Below are 24,124 nucleotides of genomic sequence, written 5' to 3'. Positions count from 1 at the left end.
TACAACAAGAGACGCAACTTGCTGGTAAACCGAGATGTCCATCAGGGACTACAGATGTTTAGAGTAGCAATCTTGCAACAAGTACAGAACCAGCCATTGCCTGTCCTGCTCTGAAAGGGAGAATTCCCTACACTGTACTGGTTTTTCACATGTGATATTTCTGCCCTGATCAAGTGCTTTCTCTCCCCCTCTCTTACTCCCTCTATCTCCCTCAGAATTTCCTAATCAATATATTTAGTCCTCTGGGTTAAAATTAATAATTTCTCATGTTTCCCAGAAAGATCTAAGCAGCCTAAAGCCAATACAGATTGCAGAATGTTGGAATGTTCATGTCAGGTGCATTGATTTCCATTAATAGGTAAAAAGCTCAGGTAATATCAACTCAGCATGTACCTCATTTAGTCCTACCCTACTTAGAAAGATTAGGGCACATGTATGAGACCCAGGAAAAGATGGGATGTAACTTGCATTATCTCATACCAGTATTTGGCAGACTAGCTGGGGATGCTAGTAATTGTGGTTTAGCAATATATGGAATCCACAGGCCCTCCTGCAGGAGCCATGGCTCCTGTTCAGTATCTACATGAAGCTGTTGAGAGGGGCCATCTGCCTGCATGGATTCAGGTATCATTAATACTGAAATCATAGTCATACACCCCACACTCAGGATGAACAGGAGACATAGCGTAGGTCCTTTTCCATCCTGGTATGAGAAAGTTTCTACACTCACAGTGTCTCTGAATGGATGGAGCCTGAGCCTTCCCATTCAGACTCTAATAGTCATCAGGCAATGAGATTTGATCTTGACAGTATCACAAGGCTAGGATGAGTATCTGCTAAATATCACCATACTGATGATATCTGCCTCTGTGTCAACGAATGATGTCATCCAGGGCTTTGGGTGGACATTAAACATGAGTGTCAAGAGTTTTGAGCCCTATGACACCCTACAATTTAGGTTTGGCCTCTTCCCTCATCAACATTGACTGAAACTGACCATGGAGAAAGAACAACTACCACAACATCACACATTTCAATCTTAGTCCTGTCCTCAGTCCAGAAGGATAATTTCTTCAATGGTATTGAAAGCTCCTGAGAAATTAAGGAGAACCAGGACCAGCGCCACCTTTATCCTGTATTTGTGTATGGAGATTCTTACTCATCCAGGTCATGGTTGTCCCCAAAGGCAACTGGGCTTTCTGGTTTTTCTTTGAAGATGTTTCACTTCTCATCCAAGAAGTTTCTTCAGCTCTTTTCATCCAAGAAGCTTAAAAAGCTTCTTGGATGAGAAGCTAAACATCTTCAAAGAAAAACCAGAAAGTCCAGTTGCCTCTTGAAAAAAAAAACCCTTTGGGTCTATCCTGCATTGCATCCTGTCCTGAAAGTCAGCTGAAAAGGGTCCAGATAATTCATTTCCTCCAAAGCCCTCTGAAGGTACCTGACCATTTTCTCAATGATATCCCCCCAAACAGAGATGTTGAAGATTATGAAAATTGTCCCAAGTCAACAATCATTTCTTAAAGAACAGGGACACTGGGATCTCCTTCAAGGCAGGCAGAACCACCCTCCCCTTCAAGGCTTAATTCACCCATCATACTGACCCAACCATAATTTTGTCAAATTCATATTTGAAAATTCATCTAAACCCAATATCTGAAGTAAATACCCTGTTTCTCCAATAATACGGCCTCCCCCAATAGGAAGTCCCAGCATGTTTTATAGGCATGAAATGAAATTAAGCCCCTCCCCCAAATTAAGGCCTATATTAAAACATGCGAAATGGGGGAATGGTAGGGGGCTTGCCATTAGGAAGTACTTTTGTTGCACACCCGGATATGATGCTGACCCCGATCACGAAGTGCCCCACCAATGCCGAGGTCAACATCCAAGCCGTCGCCACCTGCCCGAAGATGCAAGGGGGAGGGAATTAAGTCACCCCCAAAGACGGCCTAGCCATTTTTTCGGGGCTCAAAAAAAAAAAAGACCCGGCCTTATTATATGAGAAACACGGTACTAGCCAGTAAACAAGTTTGGTGTTGTCCTCCCATCAGGGCCGTCATAACAGCATTATGGGCCCCAGGCAAAGCAGTGTCCTGGGGCCCCTATGACAACCACTCACAGGAATAAAAATGTAAACGGTCAATAAAATTAAACATATATTTGCATTAGTATTAAATTTAAAAATGCAGTAAAATATAATAAATATGTTGCTATATTTATATGATACAAGGTGCATTAAAGGGTTAACATTCACAGATTAATATAGGGCCCCTATGCTCATGGGACACAGTGGCTCAGTGGCTAAGATGCTGAGCTTGTTGATCAGAAAAGTTGGCAGTTCGGCGGTTCGAATCCCTAGCACAGCATAACAGAGTGAGCTCCCGTTCCCAGTTCCAGCTTCTGCATATCTAGCAGTTGGAAAGCATGTAAAAATGCAAGTAGAAAAATAGGGACCATTTTGGTGGGAAGGCATTTAGTCATGCCAGCCACATGACCATGGAGACGTTTTTGGACAGCGCTGGCTCTTCAGCTTGTAACAGAAATGAGCCCCCTAGAACCGGAAACGACTAGCACGTATGTGCGAGGGGAACCTTTACTTTTATCTTATGCTCATGGGGCCCACGGGCAAGTGCCCATCAGGCCCCTGCGTTAAGACAGACCTGCCTCCCACACGTGATATCAGTTTTAGGAAGGCCGAAAGAGAACCTGCAGGTTTTATATGCAGCTGGCTGCAAATCAATTCCTGGTATCCTGAGGGACATCCGGAGAAGCTTCTGTCAACTTCCCTGGAGATGCAGGACTGGTCATTATCAACATTCCAGGACAAGAGGATTAAACATTCTGGCATAGTGCAAAGGAACATTGATTGTGCTATGAGCAGCCTGAATGAAGTGGTTTATTTCTGCTGCAGATGAACCTGGCCAATGACCGCTTGTCATGAAATAGGTCACTTTAAGGCAGTTCCGAGCTCTCCTCCCTTCAAAGAAGGTCTGGAAGAAAAACGTGGGAAGGAACCAGGGCTGCTGTTTTAGTTCAACTTGGGATTTTATCATACGTATTGCCCAAACCAATATTGTGTCTGATTATATTTTTGCGATCTGTGTAACTGAAGTCCAGTTCTATCTGCAAATTGTCAAGGCCGGTGCTTCGGTGGGGAGAGCACTGATAAGGAGGAATTGCCTTACCCTCTGGCGTTATCCAAATGAAGCAAAAAGCCATCATCTCCAAACTTCGTAAACATCTCATAATGATGACGGTCCATGTTACCTTTCAGAAGACAAAAAGGGAAGGGCATGGGAAACAAACGCATACTAGACCCACACCCAATATTTAAAAACAGAAATCAGCCTGGATCCATAGATAACGAACTGCTGAAAAAGAGAAATCAAACCCTTTTAATGCGAGGGGACCAGCAACTTAAAGAGCTCATAGAAAGCTTTTGGGTCACGTAGGCTGATGCACATCTGGTTTGGGTCATGTGGGATGCAGATGCACATCTGGTTTCCTTAAAACGGATTGGTTTACTTTATTATGCTTTCCTTATGGCCTGTGGGAGGGGCAGTTGTGCTCAAGTGAACATCTGGAATTCTCTGGAGTTTAAAAACTGGACTCAGTTTGAGTTCCCGGTTATACACGCATATTAACGCATGAAATGTCACTATTTATTCCCAGGAACTAGCATGACTGTCAATATAGTTCCATGATTGCCTGTTCAGAGGAAACCCCCTTGAGTTACTTTAGATTTACAGCCAGGCCAGTGTATATACACAAAATTGCAAACTCATTTGTTTTGTAGTTCTGTTAATGTTGCATGTTGTGGTCAATTAGGCTTTACTGCTATACTGCAATCCAGCTAGAAACCCCCATTACAGGAAAGGGCATTAATCTTCGTGGTATGTACACCGGATTCTATATTAGGACTCTGAGCTTTTCAACTATTTAATTATTCCTTCCTCTGGCTGCAGCTGAGCGGAGGTAAGATATGTGGTCTCTGGAAGAGGCCAAGACTTTGACATTTGGAAGTCTGGTTAAACTGTGCAATATCCTTTCTGCCCAGTAAAGGGGAGCACAGCTGGATTGCTTTTTCGAAGTAATGCAAAGTTGGGATATATAACTTGGGCCTCCCATATTTTCCTGGCCGTTGTTTTTACCTTGTTTTAATTTAAAATTGAGAAGTCTGCAAAGAAAGGTATTTCCTGAGACATATGATCAGCCCTACATCAATGCAAAAAAGTCCTATCATATTCAACAAGAATAGACTCTTTGCAATCCAATGCTTTGTTTGTTAGCATGTGTATCCATCTGTCTTGGGAGAAAAAGCTACCTCCCCAAAATTAAGGAGGTAGAAGGCATCTTGGGAGGTAAAAGCCGTGATGAGAAGCCAGGTTACCCATTTGGCTTCTGATAAAGGAGAATTTTTGAAGGCCATCAAAGAGTGGCAACCCTTTTCCAAGGGCGTTCACAATAACGTCTCAAATTTCCGAACAGTCATCTGGAGACATTTGCCATATATTATAAAACGTGTTTGTTCCCTGCTGCCAAATTCAGAAGAATACATGATGGAGTATGGCAGAAAGCAAGACCTTTGGGAGGCTTGTCCTGGCATGTGCCTATGTGTGCGCGTTGTTAACATGGTGACAAAATTGAGCACAAACAATTCAGCATGTCAACATCACTGTGAAGTAAATCCACTGGAATGGACTGTAGTAGAGAAAATCTCATGCCACAATGCATCTGGCATTTTTCTAAACTGCCACTGTCATTTAAAAAACAACAACCCACCAATGTCTGAATTGGGATGGATGAGTGAATGAATGTGTAGCTTTTCCCCTTTTGCATGAATATGTAATATTCAATGCACAAGAATCAGTGCATATGGGCTGGGATCTGAGGAGGGAAACTACAGTTTTAATATTTCCTTCTGCTATTTCTATCTGATGCGATTTGGCCATTGCTAAAACAAAAAAGCCCACACAAAAACTACCCCCAACCCCAACCCCAAATGGAGAGTTTGAATGCTGAAATGATGGACTATGATGGACTCCCATTCCGGTTCAGTCATGAAGCTCACGGGATGACCTGGGCCAGTCATTGTTTTTCAATGCAAATGTTGTAAGGATAAAATAGAACTAATTGCACAATGAACCAACATTTGTTTTTGGAGAAAACATAAACGCTCCCCAAAGGATTGCTTTTCTCTGGATTGTTGACATATTGTTTGTTTGTTGTTGTTCAGTTGTTAAATTAAGTCTGACTCTTCGCAAGCCCATTGTCATGCCCCTGTTGGAATCTGATTCTGAGGGGGAGGTTGAGTAGCTTACAGGGAGTGGGAGTATGGCTCTGGTGGCTGGGGAAGAAACGGGGGAAGGGCACAGTCCGGCTGGGCATTCAGAGGAAGACCCAGGCCCATCCCCTCTTCATCCTAGGGCATGCAGGGAGGAATGGAGAAGGGAGCAACGTGAGTTACATGGGTTGCGGGGGAGAAAAGGGCCCTGATTTCCTTCATTAGCTGCAGCTGGTAAAACAGGACTTTAAAAGCGGGTTTGCGCACAGCACCTTGCTGGAAACAAAGAGTGAATTATCTTTGTTTGTCAAGTCTTATCTGGGTTCTGGCTTCTTCCCAACAGTGTGTGTTTTGTTATCCTTTTGAAGTCTGCAATTCCTTATTCTGACCTGTCTCGTTAATTGCTGCAGCGTGGTTTGTGTTGGTTTTTATTTATAATTTATATGTACTTTGGGTTCAGACTGAATTTCTTCCCTCTAAAAACTGTTCTTGGGAGTTTTTTCTCCAGCCAATGATAACTGGACATAGGGGGCCAAGTTGGAGGTATTAAAGGGAGTTTACCTACTTTTGTGACTTTGTTGCTTTTGTGCCATGCCCCGGGTCATCACACCCATGGACCACAGCATGTCAGGCCCCTGGTCCTCCATTGTTTCTCGGAGTTTGCCCAAATTCATGTTCATTGCATCTGTTCTGACCTGGGCTTCCCAAAAATCACAAAGCAGACTCTTTGTCCCAACAAAACCTCTTTTTATTAGGCTAATGTGAATTCCTATCATTCACATCCACCAAAGTCCCGGAAAACAGTCTGTCAAGGCTTGGAGACAAACGCTATACAAGAAAATACTTAGCACGGAGTTTCTGAGAGTCATGAACAAATCTTCACACTAATTAAATGAACTAATTGTCTCCTGTAAACACAACTCCTCTTTTGCCCCTTTTTATTCCCTATGGGAAGGGCCATCAACTCCTGAATCGACCCTTGTTCCTTAACTTTTCCCTTCTTCTGGCAGCTCTGTGTACGTGCACATTGGGAACAGTCTCCAGCTGTTCTTCTGCCCCATTGATCTCCGACTCTGAAGGCAGCTGGTAACTGTCAGGTGGCCCTGGCTCCATCTCTGCCTCTGATGCAGAGCACTCATCAGAGCCTTCCCCAGACTCCAGGACTGGCCCATGTTCCTCCCCAACCTCCTCACTGTCCGAGTCTGTCACCAGCTCTGCTGGCCGCTGGGGGCCACAACAGCATCGAAGACACCATCTAACCATCTCATCCTCTGCTTCTCCCTTCTCCTTTTGCCTTCAATCCTTCTCAACACCAGGATCTTTTCCAACAAGTCCTCTCCTCTTATTAGGTGGCCAAAGTATTTGAGCTTCAGTTTCAGCTTCAGTATCCATCCTTCCAAAGAACAGTAAGGGTTGGTTTTCTTTAAGATTGACTGATTGGATCTCCTCGCAGTCTTAGGGACTCTCGGGAGTCTTCTCCAGCACCACAATTCGGAAGCATCCATTTTTCAGCGCTCAGCCTTCCTTATGGCCCAATTCTCACAGCCATACATTACTACTGGGAAAACTACGGCTTTGATTATGTGGAGCTTTGTTGAGAAGGCGATGTCTCTGCTTTTCAATATGCTGTCTAGGTTTGCCATCACCATAGATTGCCACGGAGCAACCATCTTTTGATTTCATGACTGCAGACACATTGGCAGTGATCTTGGATAGGATAAGGAATTTAGCTAACCCCTTCCACTCCCCATATTGAAAGCAGAGAATTCAATTCAGAAAACATGGAAAGTTTTGAACTGATCGGCATGTTCCAAGCTGGCTGTATTTCATGCTCCGTGAAAAAAATCTCCACTCTTGGACAGAACACCTCAGATCCATGAGGATCACAATCCCTCCCTCTCCTTACTTACCTATTAAGAAGTCAAATATGGCCATGTCAATGATATTGAGTAGCCGGCTGCCGCTGCTGTAAGGATAAATCTCCTTCACGGTATTGCAGTAGAGAGGATTGACTTCCCACCTGGGAGAAAGATAAAAGAGAAGAGAGTTGCTGCTGGCATCAGCACCCTCCCCATCTGCTGCCTTTCTGGAAAACAGAGGGAAAAGGGGATGGTGTAGCATTGGACTCTAAGAGGAAATTAAAGGTTTGGGGTCTCACCTGCCTTGTGAAGCCGTGAGCCCAAGGCAAACAGTGAATACAAGCAATAGGCAAGGATCTCCCAAATGGTCAAGGTTTCTAAAACATCTAAAGAACATCTGTAGAGAAGCTTGAGCACTCTCTATACTAGGGGTGTCAAACTCACAGCGTCATGTTGTCCTCACTTGACGTATCATGACTTTTTCCCCCTTCGCTAAACCAGGGTGGGCATGGCCAGTGCATGACAAATCCGGCCTGCAGGCTGCGAGTTTGACAGCCCTGCTCTACACTATTGGGAAAAGAAGATTCCATCTTTCCCTCTCCTTGTTACTATCATGATAATAAGAGGCCTTCTACGGTTGGCTTTTATATTTCAAGGTAAGTCCTACATTTAATACTTTTGATTTTTTTTCATACTTATATCTTGATTTTCCTCAAAGAATTTAAGGTAACGCACATGATAGGTGTTGGGGTTCTTTTTTTTTTTGTCTTATTCCACTGCAGCTACTCAAAGAGTTGGCCTCAAACCACACAAAGAGCTTCTGTTGGCTAGATATGGAGACAGTAGCTTCAGGAGCATTTTTTTTTTTTAAATCCAGAATGGGTTAGAAAGAGGATTAAATTTTTTCACTCTTCCCTCAGGCATGTCTACACACCTCTTCATATATAAGTTCCTGTTGGACTTCCTAGAAGCTGTTATTTTACAACAGAAAATGGAAACAGCATTTATTGCTAGCTTAGCTATGGTGGTTAGGAACTTTGGTCCAAATGCATCTGGTTGCTTCTGGATGGGCCAGATTAGGAATGCAAAATTGAGGTGTGAGCTAAATCTGGGCAATTAAATAGATTTACCCTCCAGTAACTGTGTCTATTATTACATCCTTGTTTCTCTTCTACATAAATGGGACCAAGGGCCTTTCTGAAGCTGTCCTGCTCAATAAATGTAACAAAGCATAGTTTTTTGAAAAGGTGGCCTTTGTCTGAGCAGTATGCAAAAAGAGAGGTCCATTTACCCACTTACTCCTCTTTTCCTGCAAAGGTGTAGGATCGGATCCACGGATTAGGGATGGAGATTCGAGGTGCCAAGTTGAGAGAAGGCAGGAAAACTGAGAGGGAACCTTCCAACAGGTGAGGGTTCCCACAGACGGCGTATTCTGTTTTGCACATGTAAGGGCACTTCGCAAAGAAACAGACATTGCTGGCTAGGGAGAGAAGAATCTGTATGAGACTGATGCAGGGATAGAGGTTGTCCATAACAGGCCAGAAGAATATCAGAATGAAGACACGCTCATCATGAGGTCATTATGCAAATGGTGTGATTGCATAATGACACCTGATGCCCAAAAGTTTATCTATTTATTAAGAAAATTTACATGGCTGCCCAATTTATGGTGACTCCAGGCAGCTTATGAAACACCAGTACAAAAACCAATAAACTTCTACTCCTTTGGTGACAACAATCAGACCAACGACTTGATGGATTCTGTTGGCAGAACCATGTCTTCAGGGCTTTGACAGATGTCAAAGTGAGTGGCCATCTTATCTCTGCCAGGATGATGTTACACCAAGAAGGAGCCACCACAGAGAAGGCCCTTCTTCCTGATCTCACTAGGAGGAACACCTAGAGCAAAGGTCTTCAAACTTGGCAAATTTAAGACTTGTGGACTTCAGCTCCCAGAATTCCTGAGCTAACATGATTGGAGGAGGAATTCTGGGAGTTGAAGTCCACAAGTCTTAAAGCTGTCAAGTTTGAAGACCCCTGACCTAGAGACTAGAGTCATAACATTTTATGCCTTTCCGCTACAATGGGTTGTGTAGATATGATTGGGAAAAGATAGTATTTCAAAGCTGTATAACGTGGTAAAAAAGCAAGGCCCTTAAAACTTGGTTTTTTCACAGGGCCATAGCGCCTGTGAAATAGTTGCACTGTGTCCATAAGCACTTTATTACAGTTTTTTATTATTTTAATTTCATTTTAATGCTTTTGTTTTTAATTATTTTGATCATTTTTGCTACCCAGCATCACCATAGGAGATGCCGGGGGGAGGGGCAGCTATATATTACTGCTTAGTACAACTATGATGTCTAAACAGTGTTCAGAGATTTAGCTGCCAAGGAAGTATGACAGGAGTAATACTTGCTCTCCCTGATAGTTAAATTCAAGAGTCTTTCCAATGTGACAAATTTTCTGGGCACACAGGTTCTATATAAACATGCAGGGTATCTATGAACCCTTACAACAGGAGAAAAATATCTCAATTTTGTTGCATTTACTCATTTAATTAATTCAGGTTTTCCAACTAAATTTAAACTGATCAGGTTTATTCTAGTAAATACTGACAAAGTTGCTCCCATTTTGCCTGGAGCAATCTTGGTTGTACAAAGTGGAAAACAAAGGCCTGGAGCAAATTTTGAAAGAATCTTATGGATTAATCCTCTGTCAAAACGCCTCACAATCATTACAGATGGTGACCTCCGGGTTGGTCTGTAGTAATCTGTCCACAACTTTTAGAATGGCTGTCAAAATTTGCATGTTGCTACAGCGAAGTTGAGTATTTTTAATCTATTATTTTAAATTCTTAGATTGTTGTGTAGTAAGAGAAAAGCTGAAGAGGACCAACCTGTGACTGTGACAATCCCCCAAGTCCTGGAAGACAGCTATCATGTCACCCTTAATCCTTCACTTCTTTAGGCTGGAGACATACCTAGTTTCATGAACCGTTCACCATACAGTTTAGTTTGCAGACTCCTCCTCATCTTTGTTGTTCTTCTCTGCACTCTTTCTGGGGTCTCAACATCCTTTTTGTATTATGGTAACTAGAACTGGACACAGTATTCCAAGTGTGGCCTAGCACTTAGCACATAGACTTATATACTGCTTCACAGTGCTTTACAGCCCTCTCTAAGCAGTTTACAGAGTCAGCCTATTGCCCCCAACAATCCTGACTCCTCATTTTACCCACCTCGGAAGAATGGAAGGCTGAGTCAACCTGGAGCCTGGTGAGATTCAAACAGCCGAACTGCTGGCAATCGTCTGTCAGCACTATTAGCCTGCAGTACTACATTCTAACCATTGCACCATCACAGCTCTAGTTGTACTATCACTTCTCATGATCTTGATCACTGCTCTCTGTTGATGCAGCCTAGGACTACATTGGCTCATTCAGCAGCTGCAGCACCTTGCTGGCTCATAGTTAAGTGGTGATGCACTAGGACAGCTAGTTCCCTCTCATACTTACTACTATACCATATGGCTCCATGTAAATGTTTACAGTTCAGAAAACCTGTGAAGAAAAACCAGCTGCTCTTTCACCAGGAATTTTACTGTAAACTGATTATAGTTCTTGTTAGGAATAACATGGTTACCTAACGTAGTTTGTGTAAAATAATATATATAAGCTGTGATAGTGAGTTTAAAGTGTGTGTCACTTTAAACTGCAAAGCATGTAATTTTGGGTGTGGCTGTAAAAACACCATAAGAGGGAGCAAGAGAACCTTGCTAGCTTACTGGTTTGCTTGCTGACGATGATGGATTGTTAACTGCGTGTTTTTTGCTGTTGCTGAAGGAAGAAAAGGAGGTTTTACTTCTTCATATCTCTACTGCTAAGAGATATATTACTGGACTGATATTGTAAGTTTACTGACCTCTTTTTCGACACTGGACTTTGCAACTGAATAATCCCGAACGGACTGAACTAGTGTATGATATATGGACTGTTTGACTATGCTATAAATCTTACTGGAATAAAACTATTTAACTAGCACATTGTATCTGTTTTACTGAGTGTAAGCTACAATAACCTTTATCTCACATATTTGCCTGCCTGCCTGACTGCCCTGCAGGTTCTGCTAGGGTGTATATCCCTAACAGTTCTTAATTTAATTTATTTCATGGTCACAACATGTGTGTGTGTGTGTGTGTGTGTGTGTGTGTATTTTAAATGTTACTAGCCTTTTTGAGTACTCACCAAAGTGGAAAGACTGAATATAAATCTATGAAACAAACTTACCTGGGGAAATAAAAAAGACACTTTGTAAAATTTCATTCTTTGTGATTTCTAAAATTTCTTTTGTGACGTTAATCATTCTACCAGCTGCTGGAGGGACGCGACGGAAATCCAGGATTCTGCAAAGGGCAAAATATATTGCTCAGATCAATGCAAAGAAAGAGGGTTTTATGTCGTATGCCATCAGAGTGTTAATGTTGGTAGCTGCTAATAAAGAGAGGTCCTCGGAGCTCTCTGAACTTGGTTGTTTTCTTGCAGACATTTCATTACCCAAACTAGGTAACATCATCAGTGCCAGCACTGGGTAATGAAACATCTGCAAGAAAATGATGGAGCTCAGAGAGCACCAAGGACCCCTCATTTCAATCCTGAGCCACAAATATTCTCCTTTATCCGTAGCTGCTACTAATATTTAACTAAGGTTACCTGGATCTAAGCAAGTCCTCGTTTATTCATCCTGTAATAGCTTTAATTACACAGGGGGGCTTTATTACACAACCCTTCACAACCTTGCCTTCTGCTGCTGTTGCTGCTTTGTTCTCCCCACCACTTAAGCAATCCATTAAGACGTTTGATGGATGGCTCAAGTGAAATGCTAGATGCCTACAAGAATACTGCCCCAACTTGTAAATGCTGAGACGTGGAAGATATTTCTGCTGTTTGGGCTGATTCATACCATACAGCTTGCAATGGATGCTCTGGGGTCTGATAGATTTTTTTTTGTCAGCAAAACAAGATGATATTTGGTTAGTGAGTCAGTAACTGCCAAGCAGTCTGACTAATAATGGCATAGAAGCTTCTTAAAATGCCCTCAAGAATTAGCTTTTTCAGCCTGCTGTTTGCAGAATAAAAACACAAATAAAGCATAGATTTGGATCTTGATCAGGACTCCTGATGCACCAAATCAAGCGTGATCTACCACCAGACCTGCCAGATGCATCACAAGCCAAAAAAAAGAGGGGGGGAGTTTAAGAGAGCTCCGAATGATGGGCTAATATAAATCAAGCAGCTAGGTGGGAAACAGGTGCAAGAGTTATCAAAACTTGGTAAACAAACAAACAAGCAAACAAATAAACACTTCAATTTCCAGACCTTTTGGAAATATCTAAAGACCTGGTTTTGCCATCTTGCTTGGGCTTTGCAGCCATGGGGCTGGTCAGCGACCTGAGAACCTTCCCCCCACCTTTTGATTCTGAATGTTAACTTTCTTCGTCCTTTACATAATTTTATATATGGTTTTTATATTTTTATATTTTACTTGTACACTGCCCAGCCTCTCTGTGAAGGAGATGGGCAGTTTCTAAATGAGATGGATGGATGGATGGATGGATGGATGGATGGATGAATAGATAGATAGATAGATAGATAGATAGATAGATAGATAGATAGATAGATAGATAGATAGATAGATAGATAGATAGATAGATAGATAGATGAAAGATTTAATAAACAAGCAAACAAATAAATAAGAGGCAGCTTGAGGCAGTATCAAATCCCCCCCCCTTTTTTTGTTAAATTTTATTTGTTACATGTGAACTATGAACAAACAGTGAGTTGTATCTAGGGGCTGTTTATCCACTTGTGGAGTGGGATCTGCTAATAGAAAGGTTCCTCTCTAAATTAGGGGAGATATGGAGGAGAATAGCAGGAAAGCCACTTGCAGAAAGTATGATATAACCAGGGGTGGGATTCTACCAGTTTGGACTGATTCTATAGAACCGGATGTTACGATTCTGCACAGTTTAGAGAACCGGCAAATCATGCCCCTGGCTGGCTCCTCCCCCTCTCCACCTGCCCCTCCGCACCCCTTCCAGTCAGTCCTTATCGCACATGTACAATATAGCGCACATGCCCGACATCGCTGACTGCATTCTCCCCTGCCCAGTCACTCCTTAAGATATTTCTTTTTGTTTTCCTCCTGACAATCAGATGTTCTGATGATCAGCTGTGCTGGGATCCCCCTCGCTGTCTTACTGCTTCGCCCAGGAGGCTTCCCTGAGGCCCATGAGGCAAAAAGGGGCGCACGGAGCGGGGGGCACTGAAGAAAAGAAGCCACGCCCACCCAGTCAAATGGCCATGCCCAGCTAGCCACGCCCATAGACCTGGTTGTTAAAAAATTTGAATCCCACCCCTAGATATAACTTATTATGTTCTAGAAAGTTGGGACGATCTGAAGCAAAAAATGATCTTTCCAAATAATAGTAATTTATTAATTATCTATTAAACTTGCATGCTGAATGACTATTGGCAGTTCTCAACAATTGAAAAAATTAGAATATAATCAATGTAAATAAAGGTAAATTCAATTTCTATGGAAACTGTCTGGGAAGTTTGCACAATGCTTTAGAAGAAAGAGCTGGAGTATAAAACTATTATGAATTTGTATTTTCCTTTCTATTACAGCCCCATGCCTAGATCATAGGCTACCACAATTTTTTCATTTCACATGCTCTTTTCTGCACTGCATCTAAAGATGGCCAGAGAACACAAATCAATCATCAAATCATGCTGAGCACGAAATGATGAGGAAGCTACTATATTCCCTGCTTATTTCTTCCCTCAGCTCTACAGGGAAGACATCATAATTCACTAGGAGAATGTAGTTATATCAGCAGTAGGAGTTAGCAAACTCCCAAAGTGGATGAACTATGACTCCCAGCAGTCCCATCAGCTTGGCTAAAGATGAGGGATGTTGGGAAGTATAGCAACTTGGAGGGCCACAGATTTGTCACCCCGGATCTAGATTAAACAGTACTGGTTCTTGAAGGTTTTAGACAAGCCCAATCGTTCCAGTGGCCCTGGCTGTTCTCCTCCTGGGGTCACATGATCATGTTTCCAGCACTCAATAACCAGCTTGCATTTACGGCTGTTTACAGCATCCTGCAGTCACGTGACCTTAATTTACAGCAGGGGTCCCAACCACGGTCCCGGACCGTACGTCCGTGGATCATTTTTACCGGGCGCAAAGCTTGGGTGTCGCCATCTTGTTTTGACGGTGCTTCCGGGTTTTCGGTTGCTTCCGGGTTTTCAGTTGGAAAGCGGCGTTTGGGTACTCGCACCTTAGTTTCGTCGAAGGGGGGAGCGGCTTTGAACGAAGAGCCGTCCCGATGGCGGTGGAGTCTCATGTTACTCAGGTACCGGTCCGTGGAAGAATAAATAATCGTGAAACCAGTCCCTGGTTCAAAAAAGGTTGGGGGCCACTGATTTACAGCATTTGTTTTGTTGGCAACTGGTGTTTGCTTCCAATTTCTGGCAAAAACCTCCCATTGGGGACAATGGATTCACTTAACAAATGTAGCATTCACTTTACGAATCCTGTGGTCATTTAATAATAGCAGCAAAAAGGTTGTAAAATCAGGCAGAGCCACATAACAACCAGCATGACTTATGACCATAATTCCAGGCTCAATTATAGTTGTGAATCAGGAACTAATAATTTAATTTCTGTCCTGAATTATAATTCTCCCCAATAATGTGATTTCCACCCCCCCATCAGTATTTATTCTGTTGACCCTTGAAGTTTCTAATGACTGAAAGGGAAGAGCAGAACATTCATTCCATAATGATGCTGATGGCTTTAAAATTTGTGGCCTGTGAGTAAAGACTGATACCTACCCTCAATGCTCACACAGTTTGTCTACTGTGCCTTTTGCTTCACCCCTCTGAAGCTACAGTCAAGCTCCTTTCTAGACAAATAATTCAGAAGGTAATTAACACTTGGGAATTACCTGTCTAGGTGGAAGGCAGCAATCTCTGCATTGTGTCTCTGAAAGTCAACAAAGTAAAAAAAATCTTCTGGAGTCTCCTCATCTCGTTTCTGTCTGAAAAAAAAAGTCCAGTTAATTAACAGGAAGGAGATTGTACGTAAAACAAAATATCTTTCTGACACTTAGAAAAGCATTTGTAGCTAGAAAGAAAGGTTTCCTTCTTTCTCTTTCTGCTTTTCAGTGTTTCAGATCTTTTGGGTTCCTTTGTGTTCTTCTAGACTTGGAGTCTCATGCTCAAACTAACCAACACCACTAATATATTTAATAATAACTGAGAAGACTAAATAGTCATGCTATGGAATTGGAGCCCAATTATGGCAGCAGTGCACAACTCTGGCAATTTTACGACCTATGGACTTCTACTCCCAGAATTCCTGAGCCAGCATGGCTGGTTTAGGAATTCTGGGAGTCGAAGTCCATAGGTTGTAAAGTTGCCAGAGTTGTTCACCCTTACATTGTGGGAACTTTCCTCTGTTGTCCTCCTAATGTTATTTTGTCCCAGGTTGGCCTGTTTGCTTAGTTGAGGAAGAAAGTTGCTATTCAGGTCCAAAGGGATCAGTTGGGAAATCTAGATCCCAGCTGGGACCAAGAAAACAGAGAAAACGGTCAGAATAACTCCCTCTTTTGCTACACTGCCCTGGTCTGCACTGCCTCATCTAACATCTGATCTTCATTCTTTCCATAATTTTTAAAGGATGTATGTGGTCACACCTAGTTGGCAGTTAGTCAACCAGCAGTTTCTAGGTGTCTTCTTTTGTACTCATTCTGAATTCCCTTCAAAATCTTTATACATTAGCTAAATGTCTATGGAGAGTTGACCAGGTCATGATTGTCCCAAAGGTGCTTTTTTTCAAAATGCAACTGGACTTTCTTGTTTTGCTTGAAGACATTTCGTTTCTCATCCAAGAAGCTTCTTCAGTTCTGACTGAGTGGTGGAGTCAGCCATTTTCCATTCTATCCTTCCTGCAAGGAATATAAATCCTTTCATTCTTTACCATTTAGACAGAACTGAAGAAGCTTCTTGGATGAAAAGCCAATTGGCTTCAAGCAAAAATCCAGTTGTCTTTTGAACGAAAGCATCTTTGGGGCACGACATTAGCCTTTCACTGAGGTTGGGAGGAACGAAACTTGGTTGTACAGGATGCAGCTTCCAAATCCCTCTTGTGAGCTTTGTTCTTTCTACAGAATTGCTGAAATTCAGCAGCACAGTTTATGGACATGTCGAGGTGGGAAAACATAAAAAGTACACCATAGTGTAAGTCCTAAAATAGACCTTGGGTATTTTTTTTAAAAAAAAATCATCACACTACCTACCATCACCAAAAACAAACAAACCAACAAACCACAATTCGAACCCCTGCTCCTTCTCCTCCTTCTCTGCACAACATCTACAGCTTTGCTAAAAAATACTTTAGTGAAAAGGATTCTGTCCATTTTTAAGTGAAGTAAGCTTACCTCATTGGTTTGAACATGGCTTTCCCGAAGTCTTGGAACCGCAAGACAAGTTTCAGGTGCACCCCGCTGGGCTTTACAACTAAGAAATGAAGAGAAATTCAGCTCCTTGTTCAAATGTCAAAACCCACAGGAAACATAATAACTGTCTTAAGAAAGAATTGGAATGAGCTTCTAACGCCTTGAGGGGTGTGGTATATGAAGATCAATATCTAGTTTGCCCTTATATGTTGGAAGCCATTTACATATGCTACAATAAACTTAAAATAGTGAAGGTCTAACTTATTAAGGAGCACATGTCTCACAGTATATGCAACCTACAACTCTGAAAAATCCCTGAAAATTTCCAATATAATATTTCTTCATTTTTATTTACTGATCTGTACTGAGTTATATTTTGATTGCTTTGTTTACAGGTAGCCCTTTACCTATGGCCGCTAATAGCTCAAAATTACTGTTGCTGAGTGAGATAGTTGCTAGGTTTTGCCCCATATTACAACCTTTATTGCCCCGGCTGTCAAGGGAATCACTGCAGTTGTTAAGTTAGCAACACAGTTGTGAAGTGAATCCGGTTTCCCCATTGACCTTGCTCGTTAGAAGGTCACAAAAGAAGATCACACACAACCATGGCAACCCTCATAAATACACGCCAGTTGCTAAGCATCCAAATTTTGATCGCATGACCATGGGGATGCTACAATGGTTGTAAGGATGAAAAATGGTCACAAGCCACTTTTTTGAGTGCCGTTGTAACTTTGAATGGTCACTGAGCAACCGGTTGTAACGCGAAGACTATCTGTATAGCTCTGGAAAATGAAGGGAAGGAGATAAATAATTCTTCTTCCATTCTGTTTGATCTCTACAGCAAGGTGTCAAACTCAAGACCCACGAATCCAGCCCACAGGGTGCTTAGAACTGTCCTGTGGCCCCCATGAGCTCTGTTTTCACTGGCAGAGGGTTGCAGAAGACCATCGCAGCCAAAAACACACACCCCCGGTAGAGGTGGTGTTCAGCAGGTTCTGACCAGTTCTGTAGAACCAGTAGCGGAAATTTTGAGTAGTTTGGAGAACCGGCAAATACCACCTCTGACTGGAGATTTTACAGTATCCTTCCTCTGCCACCAAGCCCACCAAGCCACGGCACCAGAAACAGTAGTAAAAAAATGGAATCCCACCATTGGCCCCTGGGCTCCGTTTTCATGGCAGAGGGCTAGAAAATCCTGCCTTATCACTTGGCCACCACGGGTGCCCCCAACATGGATGATGTCGAGCTGGCCATACCCCCTGCTCCCTCAAGGTCAAACAATGCGGCCCTCAATGAAATCGGGTTTGACATCCCTGATCTACAGTAAAACTGAGAGATTTGTGCAGCTGTGAGCACTGGTAGGGTAGAAGGTTGGATTGAGGCCAAGGGAGCCAAGCCCAAATCCATCTTCACAAACTCTAAGTTTGACCCTGGACATAGGGCGATTTGTCAAATCTGCCTCATACAGGTATCCTCCTAGACCTCTTGGAGGAAGAACAAGACCCCAATAACGCTACTTGGCCAGACCTCCATATTTCCTATTTTAACTGGTGATCCTAGTCTGGAGAGCCCATCTATCAAAGCTGCCCCGAAGAAGAATGGGAAGAGAATGAAACTAGCAGGGTGGGGGTGTGCATGTGTGTGGTATATTTTATTTTGCAAATCCTTCTTTTTTTAACGCTGGCTGATCTCAAAAAAAGCAAAAAAGCAAAAGCAAAAGTTAAGCAGAGTCAGAGCTTGTCTGGAAATCAGTAGGAGACCTAAGGAAGTCCCAAAGCTGCTGGCTGGTCAAAAACAAAGGAGGCCAAGAGTATCACTTACACATTATTGCCAAGGGGGATTCCTGCAGTCCCCAGGGGTTGACCTTGATCTGAGAGAACCTTTACTTTCGTTTTGACTGATTTTTACCGATTTAACTCATTTTGGAAGAGGTTTAAACTGTTTCAACTCCTTCCCTCAAAATGACACTATAGAGCACTGCACACCAGAACAACTAGACACAAGGACATTTTTTCCCTGAAAGCCATCACTCTGCTAAACAAATAATTCCCTCAACACTGTCCAACTATTTACAAAGTGTGCACTACTATTATTATTAATCTTCTCATCACTCCTTATCAGCCATCCCCTCCCACTTGTGACTGTAGGACTGTAACTTTGTCGCTTGTATCCTTACGATTTATATTGACTGTTTCCTACTATGATTTGATTGCTTATTGTACCCTATGACTATCATTAAGTGTTGTACGTTATGACTCTTGACAAATGTATCTTTTCTTCTATGTACACAGAGAGCATTTGCACCAAGTCCTTGTGTGTCCAATCACACTTGGCCAATAAAGAATTCTATTCTATTCTATTCTATTCTATTCTATTCTATTCTATTCTATTCTATTCTATTCTATTCTATTCTATTCTATTCCATTCCATTCCATTCCATTCCATTCCATTCCATTTTGATATAAAATCAAGCATTTTAAACCCCTAAAAAGCAGCTGTGGGGTGTTTTTAGTCCAATAGGAATGATTGATTTCTACCCATGCACAGGTAGTCCTCAACTTAGGACCACAACAGAGTCCAAAACTTGCTGTTGCTAAGCAAGACATTTATTGAGTTTTACCCCATTTTACGACCTTTCTTGTCACCGCTGTTAAGTGAATCATGCCACTGACCAGTTAATAACTCATTTGTTAAGTGGATCTGGCTTCCCCATTGACTTTGCTGGTCAGAAGGTCGCCAAAAGTGATCACTTGACCCCGGGACATTGCAACGGTCATAAATACGAGTCAATTGCTGGGGTGTGTGTGTGTGTCCAAATTGTGATCACATGACCTGCAATGGTCCTGCAATGGTCGTAAGTGTGAAAAATGGTCACGAGTCCCTTTTTTCCGGTGCCGTTGTAACTTTGAACGGTCACTGAATGAATCGTTGTAAGACCAGGACTGCCTGTACAAGGTGTTTAAAGGGATCCAGGATTCACCGTCTCATCGATCCCGCTGGAAAATGCAGGGTTCAAAAATGGGCTCATTCAATGTAGCAGGAGCAACATTTGTGCCGGGACACTGGAAGAGACGAAAGCCATTTCCTTAATCTCTCTCTCTCTCTTTCTGCCTGTCACCTTTGTACTTCTTGACAGACTGCTACGGAGGCGAGAGAAGTCTGAGAGCAGGATGAGGAGGCTTGCATCTCCTTGAGGAGGGGATCAAGGATGAAGGAATGTCCTTCCTTCCTCCCTCCCTTCCTCCCAGCAGATTTCTCTCAAATCCCAGCGCCCCTTTGGATCTAGTTCAAGGTCAGGAAGAGATACTGATACCGTAGGTTGAACAAACGCACAGCAAGCCTTTTAATAGCCGTGCAGCTCCAAAGGGAAATTACACCACAGTGCTTAGAGTTGCCTTGAAGCATTTAGGGCTGGGTGAGGCAGAGCCCTAAATAAAGCCCAAAGGTAGCACTGAGGACTTGGCTCATACATCTCGTTAATAGAACCCCATCATCCCCGCCCGCCAAAAAGGACTCCGGTGACACATTGGTCAAAAAGCCGTAGCAGATAGAATAGCACTTCACCTACTTTGGGAGCAGTCACAGGCCCCGAGCAAGGCTTTCTCATCCTGGCTGTAATCTGGAACAAAAAAGAAAAGTTTTCTGGCAAGGAAGGAAGGTAGAAGGTATAGAAAGCAGGGGGATGCCCCGCTAACGGGAGGATGGCGAACCTCCGTGCCACGCGGGAAGGGAGAATCCGCGAAAGGGACCAAAGGAGAATAATAGGACCAGGCGGCAAAAATGAAATCGTGGCGTCGCTAATATGAGTTTATGAGAACTAGTTTGGTCTAGCAGTTAAGGCACCAGGCTAGAGAGCGGGAAGCTGGGAGTTCTAGCCCCGTTTTTGGCATGAAAGCCGGCTGGCTGACTTTGCCCTTGCAGCCCAACTCATCTCAACAAGATGGTTGCTGTGGGGAAAATAACAGGAATATTGGATATTTAGGAGGTGTTGGGTATATTTGCTTCCTCGAGTTATTTGTGAAAGTAATAAAGGCAGAATATATATGAATGAATGAATGAAAGTGATTGAGTGAGTTTTTGAATTACAAATTATTTGTATGATGATGTCATCAGGAGCACAACATCATTGTGGCTTCTCCCAAATTCCCCAAAGACATTGCCTGTGGGATACACTCTGGATTCACTGCAAGTAAAAACCAGCAAGGAGGGTTCTATGATATCCAATAATTTCTACCACAGCCCCACACACATACAAGGTAGTCCTCGACTTATGACTATAAATGGGGCCAGAATTCCTGTTGCAAAACAAGCCAGTTGTCAAATTGAGTTGTGCCACATTTTACAACCTTTTTGCCATGGTTGTTAAAAGTGAATCACTGCAGCTGTCCATGTGGTCATTAAATAAATCTGCTTTCTCCCAGGTTCTTTGATTGTCGGAAATCGGCTGGGCAGGTTACAAGGGGCGATTACATAACTCTGGGATGCTGCTTCCATTGCAAATCTGTGTCAGCTGCCAAGCACCTGACTTTTGATCACGTGACTGTGAAGATTCTGCAGTGGTTATAAAGTGTGAGGACTTAGTGGACAACCAACTAAATATGAGCCAGCAGTGTGTAGCAGCAGCCAAAAAAGCTAATGCAATCCTAAATTGTATTAACAGAGGGATACAATCAATATCAAGGGAAATACTAATACCACTCTATAAAGCCTTAGTAAGACCACACCTAGAGTATTGCATCCAGTTTTGTTCACCACATTACAAAAAAGATGTTGAGACTCTAGAAAAAGTACAGAGAAGAGCAACCAGGATGATTAGGGGACTGGAGGCTAAAGCATATGAAGAATGGTTACAGGAACTGGGCTTGGCTAGTCTAATGAAGAGAAGGACCAGGGGAGACATGATAGCGGTCTTCCAATATTTGAGGGCTGCCACAGAGAGGAAGGGGTGAAGCTATTTTCTAAAGCGCCTGTAGGCCAGACAAGGAATAATGGATGGAAACTGAACAAGGGGAGATTTAACCTGGAAATAAGGAGAAACTTTCTGACAGTGAGAACAATCAACCCATGGAACAGAAGTTGCCCTTGGAAGTTGTGGGAGCGCCATCACTTGAGACTTTCAAGAAGAGATTGGACTGCCATTTGTCAGAAATGGTGTACGGTCTCCTGCTTGGGCGGGGGGGGGGGGGTTGGACTAGATGACCTACAAGGTCCCTTCCAACTCTGATTATCTGTTATCTGACTGGTTGAAAGTCACTTTTTTTCAGTGCCACTGTAACTTTGAACAGTTGCTGAATGTATAGCTGTAAGTCGGGGAACTCCCTGTGTCACCATGGAAGAGTATAGAAACCAGTCTGGTTTCCCAACCAGAATTTTCCCTTCCAAGAAATTCTCTTTCTTCTCTTTTTCTGATTGCAGTGCACTCTCAATTTCCTTTTGAACAGATTCCCTTACAGAGTTCCCTTCTGGCTGTGTGTTCCCTTTTGTTTAATGCTACTTGATGCTTTTTTGAAAAGAAATAAAAATCAGAGGAACCTCACTACTGAAGTGTATGCTCCTTCACAAGAGCAGAAGTTGCCGCTGTGAGAATTAAGTCAGCCTTCTTCAAATCAAGGTAGTCCTCCACTTATGACCACAACCGAGCCCAAAATTTATGTTGCTATGTGAGAAATTCATGAAGTGAGTTTTGCCCCATTTTACAACTTTTGTTGCCACGCTTGTTAAGGGTTAAGTTACTAACACGGTTGTTAAGCAAACCTGGTTTCTCCATTGATTTTGCTTGTCAGAAAGTCGCAAAAAAAGATGGTCAAGTAACCCCAGGACACTGCAACCGTCATAAATATGAATCATTTGTCAAGCAACCAAATGTAAATCGTGTGACCATGAGGATGCGGCAATGGTCATAAGTGTGAAAAGTGGTCATAAGCCACTCTTTTTCGTGCTGCTGTTGTAATTTCATATGGTCACTAAATGAGCTGTTGCAAGTCAAGGACTACCTGCAGATTGGAGTACACTGCTTTTCTTCAGACTGAAGGCCCTTTGCTTGAATGTTGTCTCGGGTGTCAGTCTCCAAAGGGCAGGGAGGGACAAAGATATTTGGGAGAAGCCACAACGATTGCATGTACCCGATGATGTCATCATACAAATAATTTTCAATTCGTAAACCCATGTCAGTGATATCATGAAACCACTTGTGTGATTGTGTCATGACAGATGTGCCATCCCTTGCATCCCTGGCCCCGCCCTGCAGATGGGATCAGGACAACAATGAAGATTATTTAACCACGTTTACCGGTAAATTAAAACACCCGAAGTCTTCTGACCCCCATGCACCAAGTGGGTGTCCCAAGAAACTAACTATTCATAATTGATTTGCAGCCCTATATGTGATCTGGGCGTGAAGCTCAAGAATATGAAATGTATGTGGCTGACTTCTAGAGGTTCTGACTCTTCATGCAACCTAGAGGTCACCTGGATTGATTTTGCATCCCTGATCTGGTAGCCTAACATTTCCTGACAAATTTCCGAACCGTGAAATTTAGACATTTTCCTAACTGTGAAAACCATGAAGCCGTGGAACGGCTTTGCCTTACGAAGTTGTGATGCTCCATCACTAGATGCTTTTAAGAAGAGACTGGACAGCCATTTGACTGGAATGGTACAAAGGGCCTCCTTTCTTGAGTAGGGGTGTCAGGGTAGTGATTTAAGAGCTGACCAGCTGCTGCCGGGAGGCAATGATGGGAATGAGTCAACAAGGTTTTTGGCTATTGTCCCTTTAAGAACCTGTATAATAAGAGGAGGCCCTTATTAGGCATATCTCTCTCTCTCTCTTCTTCACTGCTATAATTGCTGCTTGTTTGACCTCTGCTTGTAATACGTGTATGTATAGTATATATTCTTTTGTAGATAAAAGCACTAGTTATTACAAACCTCTGTTTGCTATTATTGTAAAGCTGTGCACACTCTGACAAGGGGGTTGGACTAGAAGACCTCCAAGGTCCCTTCCCACTCTGTTCTTCTGCTATTTCTTTTCTTTCAGCCCTCTTTTAAGAAGGATTCAAAGCATTACTTACCAGCACTGATAGTACTAAACCTGTGTGTGTCCCTAAGGAGTTGATCAACCATAGGGCTAGCCCGTGGATACAAGGCATGGCGATTGATCCCCAGGTGGAACTGAAGCCAGCTTGCCTCGTGTCTGAGTTGAACCACTGAACCCATGGTTAGGTTGCGTTCTTCTCTATAAACCTGGTGTCTTCTGAAATACATGAAGCAGAGAACTTGTGTTTATAATTATAAGAAATTGATGTCACAATGTAAGAAAGTTTTAGAGAGCTGGAAGAAGTTGCAAATATCATTGATGGGCAGAATTGCCACAATAAAAATGAACATATTACCCAAAAAATTTATACATCTTTCAGACAATTTCCATAAAACTGGACTGAAAATTCTTTGAAGA

At 42.7% G+C, this 24,124-nt stretch overlaps 1 protein-coding gene across 1 annotated transcript in view; it reads right to left on the bottom strand.

Annotated features, from left to right (window-relative positions):
- The window catches only part of FAM20A (FAM20A golgi associated secretory pathway pseudokinase), a 56,087-nt gene that overhangs the window by 5,374 nt on the left and 26,589 nt on the right, over positions 1 to 24,124 (bottom strand). The window contains exons 2-9 of the mRNA XM_026678807.2: positions 23,742 to 23,923; positions 20,240 to 20,290; positions 16,651 to 16,729; positions 15,157 to 15,249; positions 11,432 to 11,547; positions 8,443 to 8,623; positions 7,195 to 7,304; positions 3,186 to 3,267 (exon numbers count right to left, since the gene is read on the bottom strand). Coding sequence (XP_026534592.2) covers positions 3,186 to 3,267; positions 7,195 to 7,304; positions 8,443 to 8,623; positions 11,432 to 11,547; positions 15,157 to 15,249; positions 16,651 to 16,729; positions 20,240 to 20,290; positions 23,742 to 23,923 — 894 coding nt within the window. The remainder of the gene's footprint in view (positions 1 to 3,185; positions 3,268 to 7,194; positions 7,305 to 8,442; positions 8,624 to 11,431; positions 11,548 to 15,156; positions 15,250 to 16,650; positions 16,730 to 20,239; positions 20,291 to 23,741; positions 23,924 to 24,124) is intronic.

This window comes from Notechis scutatus, chromosome 2 (genome assembly GCF_049901735.1).
Source record: "Notechis scutatus isolate UNSWTSFEM ecotype Mainland chromosome 2, rNotScu1.2, whole genome shotgun sequence".
NCBI classification, from domain to species: Eukaryota; Metazoa; Chordata; class Lepidosauria; order Squamata; family Elapidae; genus Notechis; species Notechis scutatus.
This window is presented reverse-complemented; position numbering and strand designations above follow the sequence as displayed.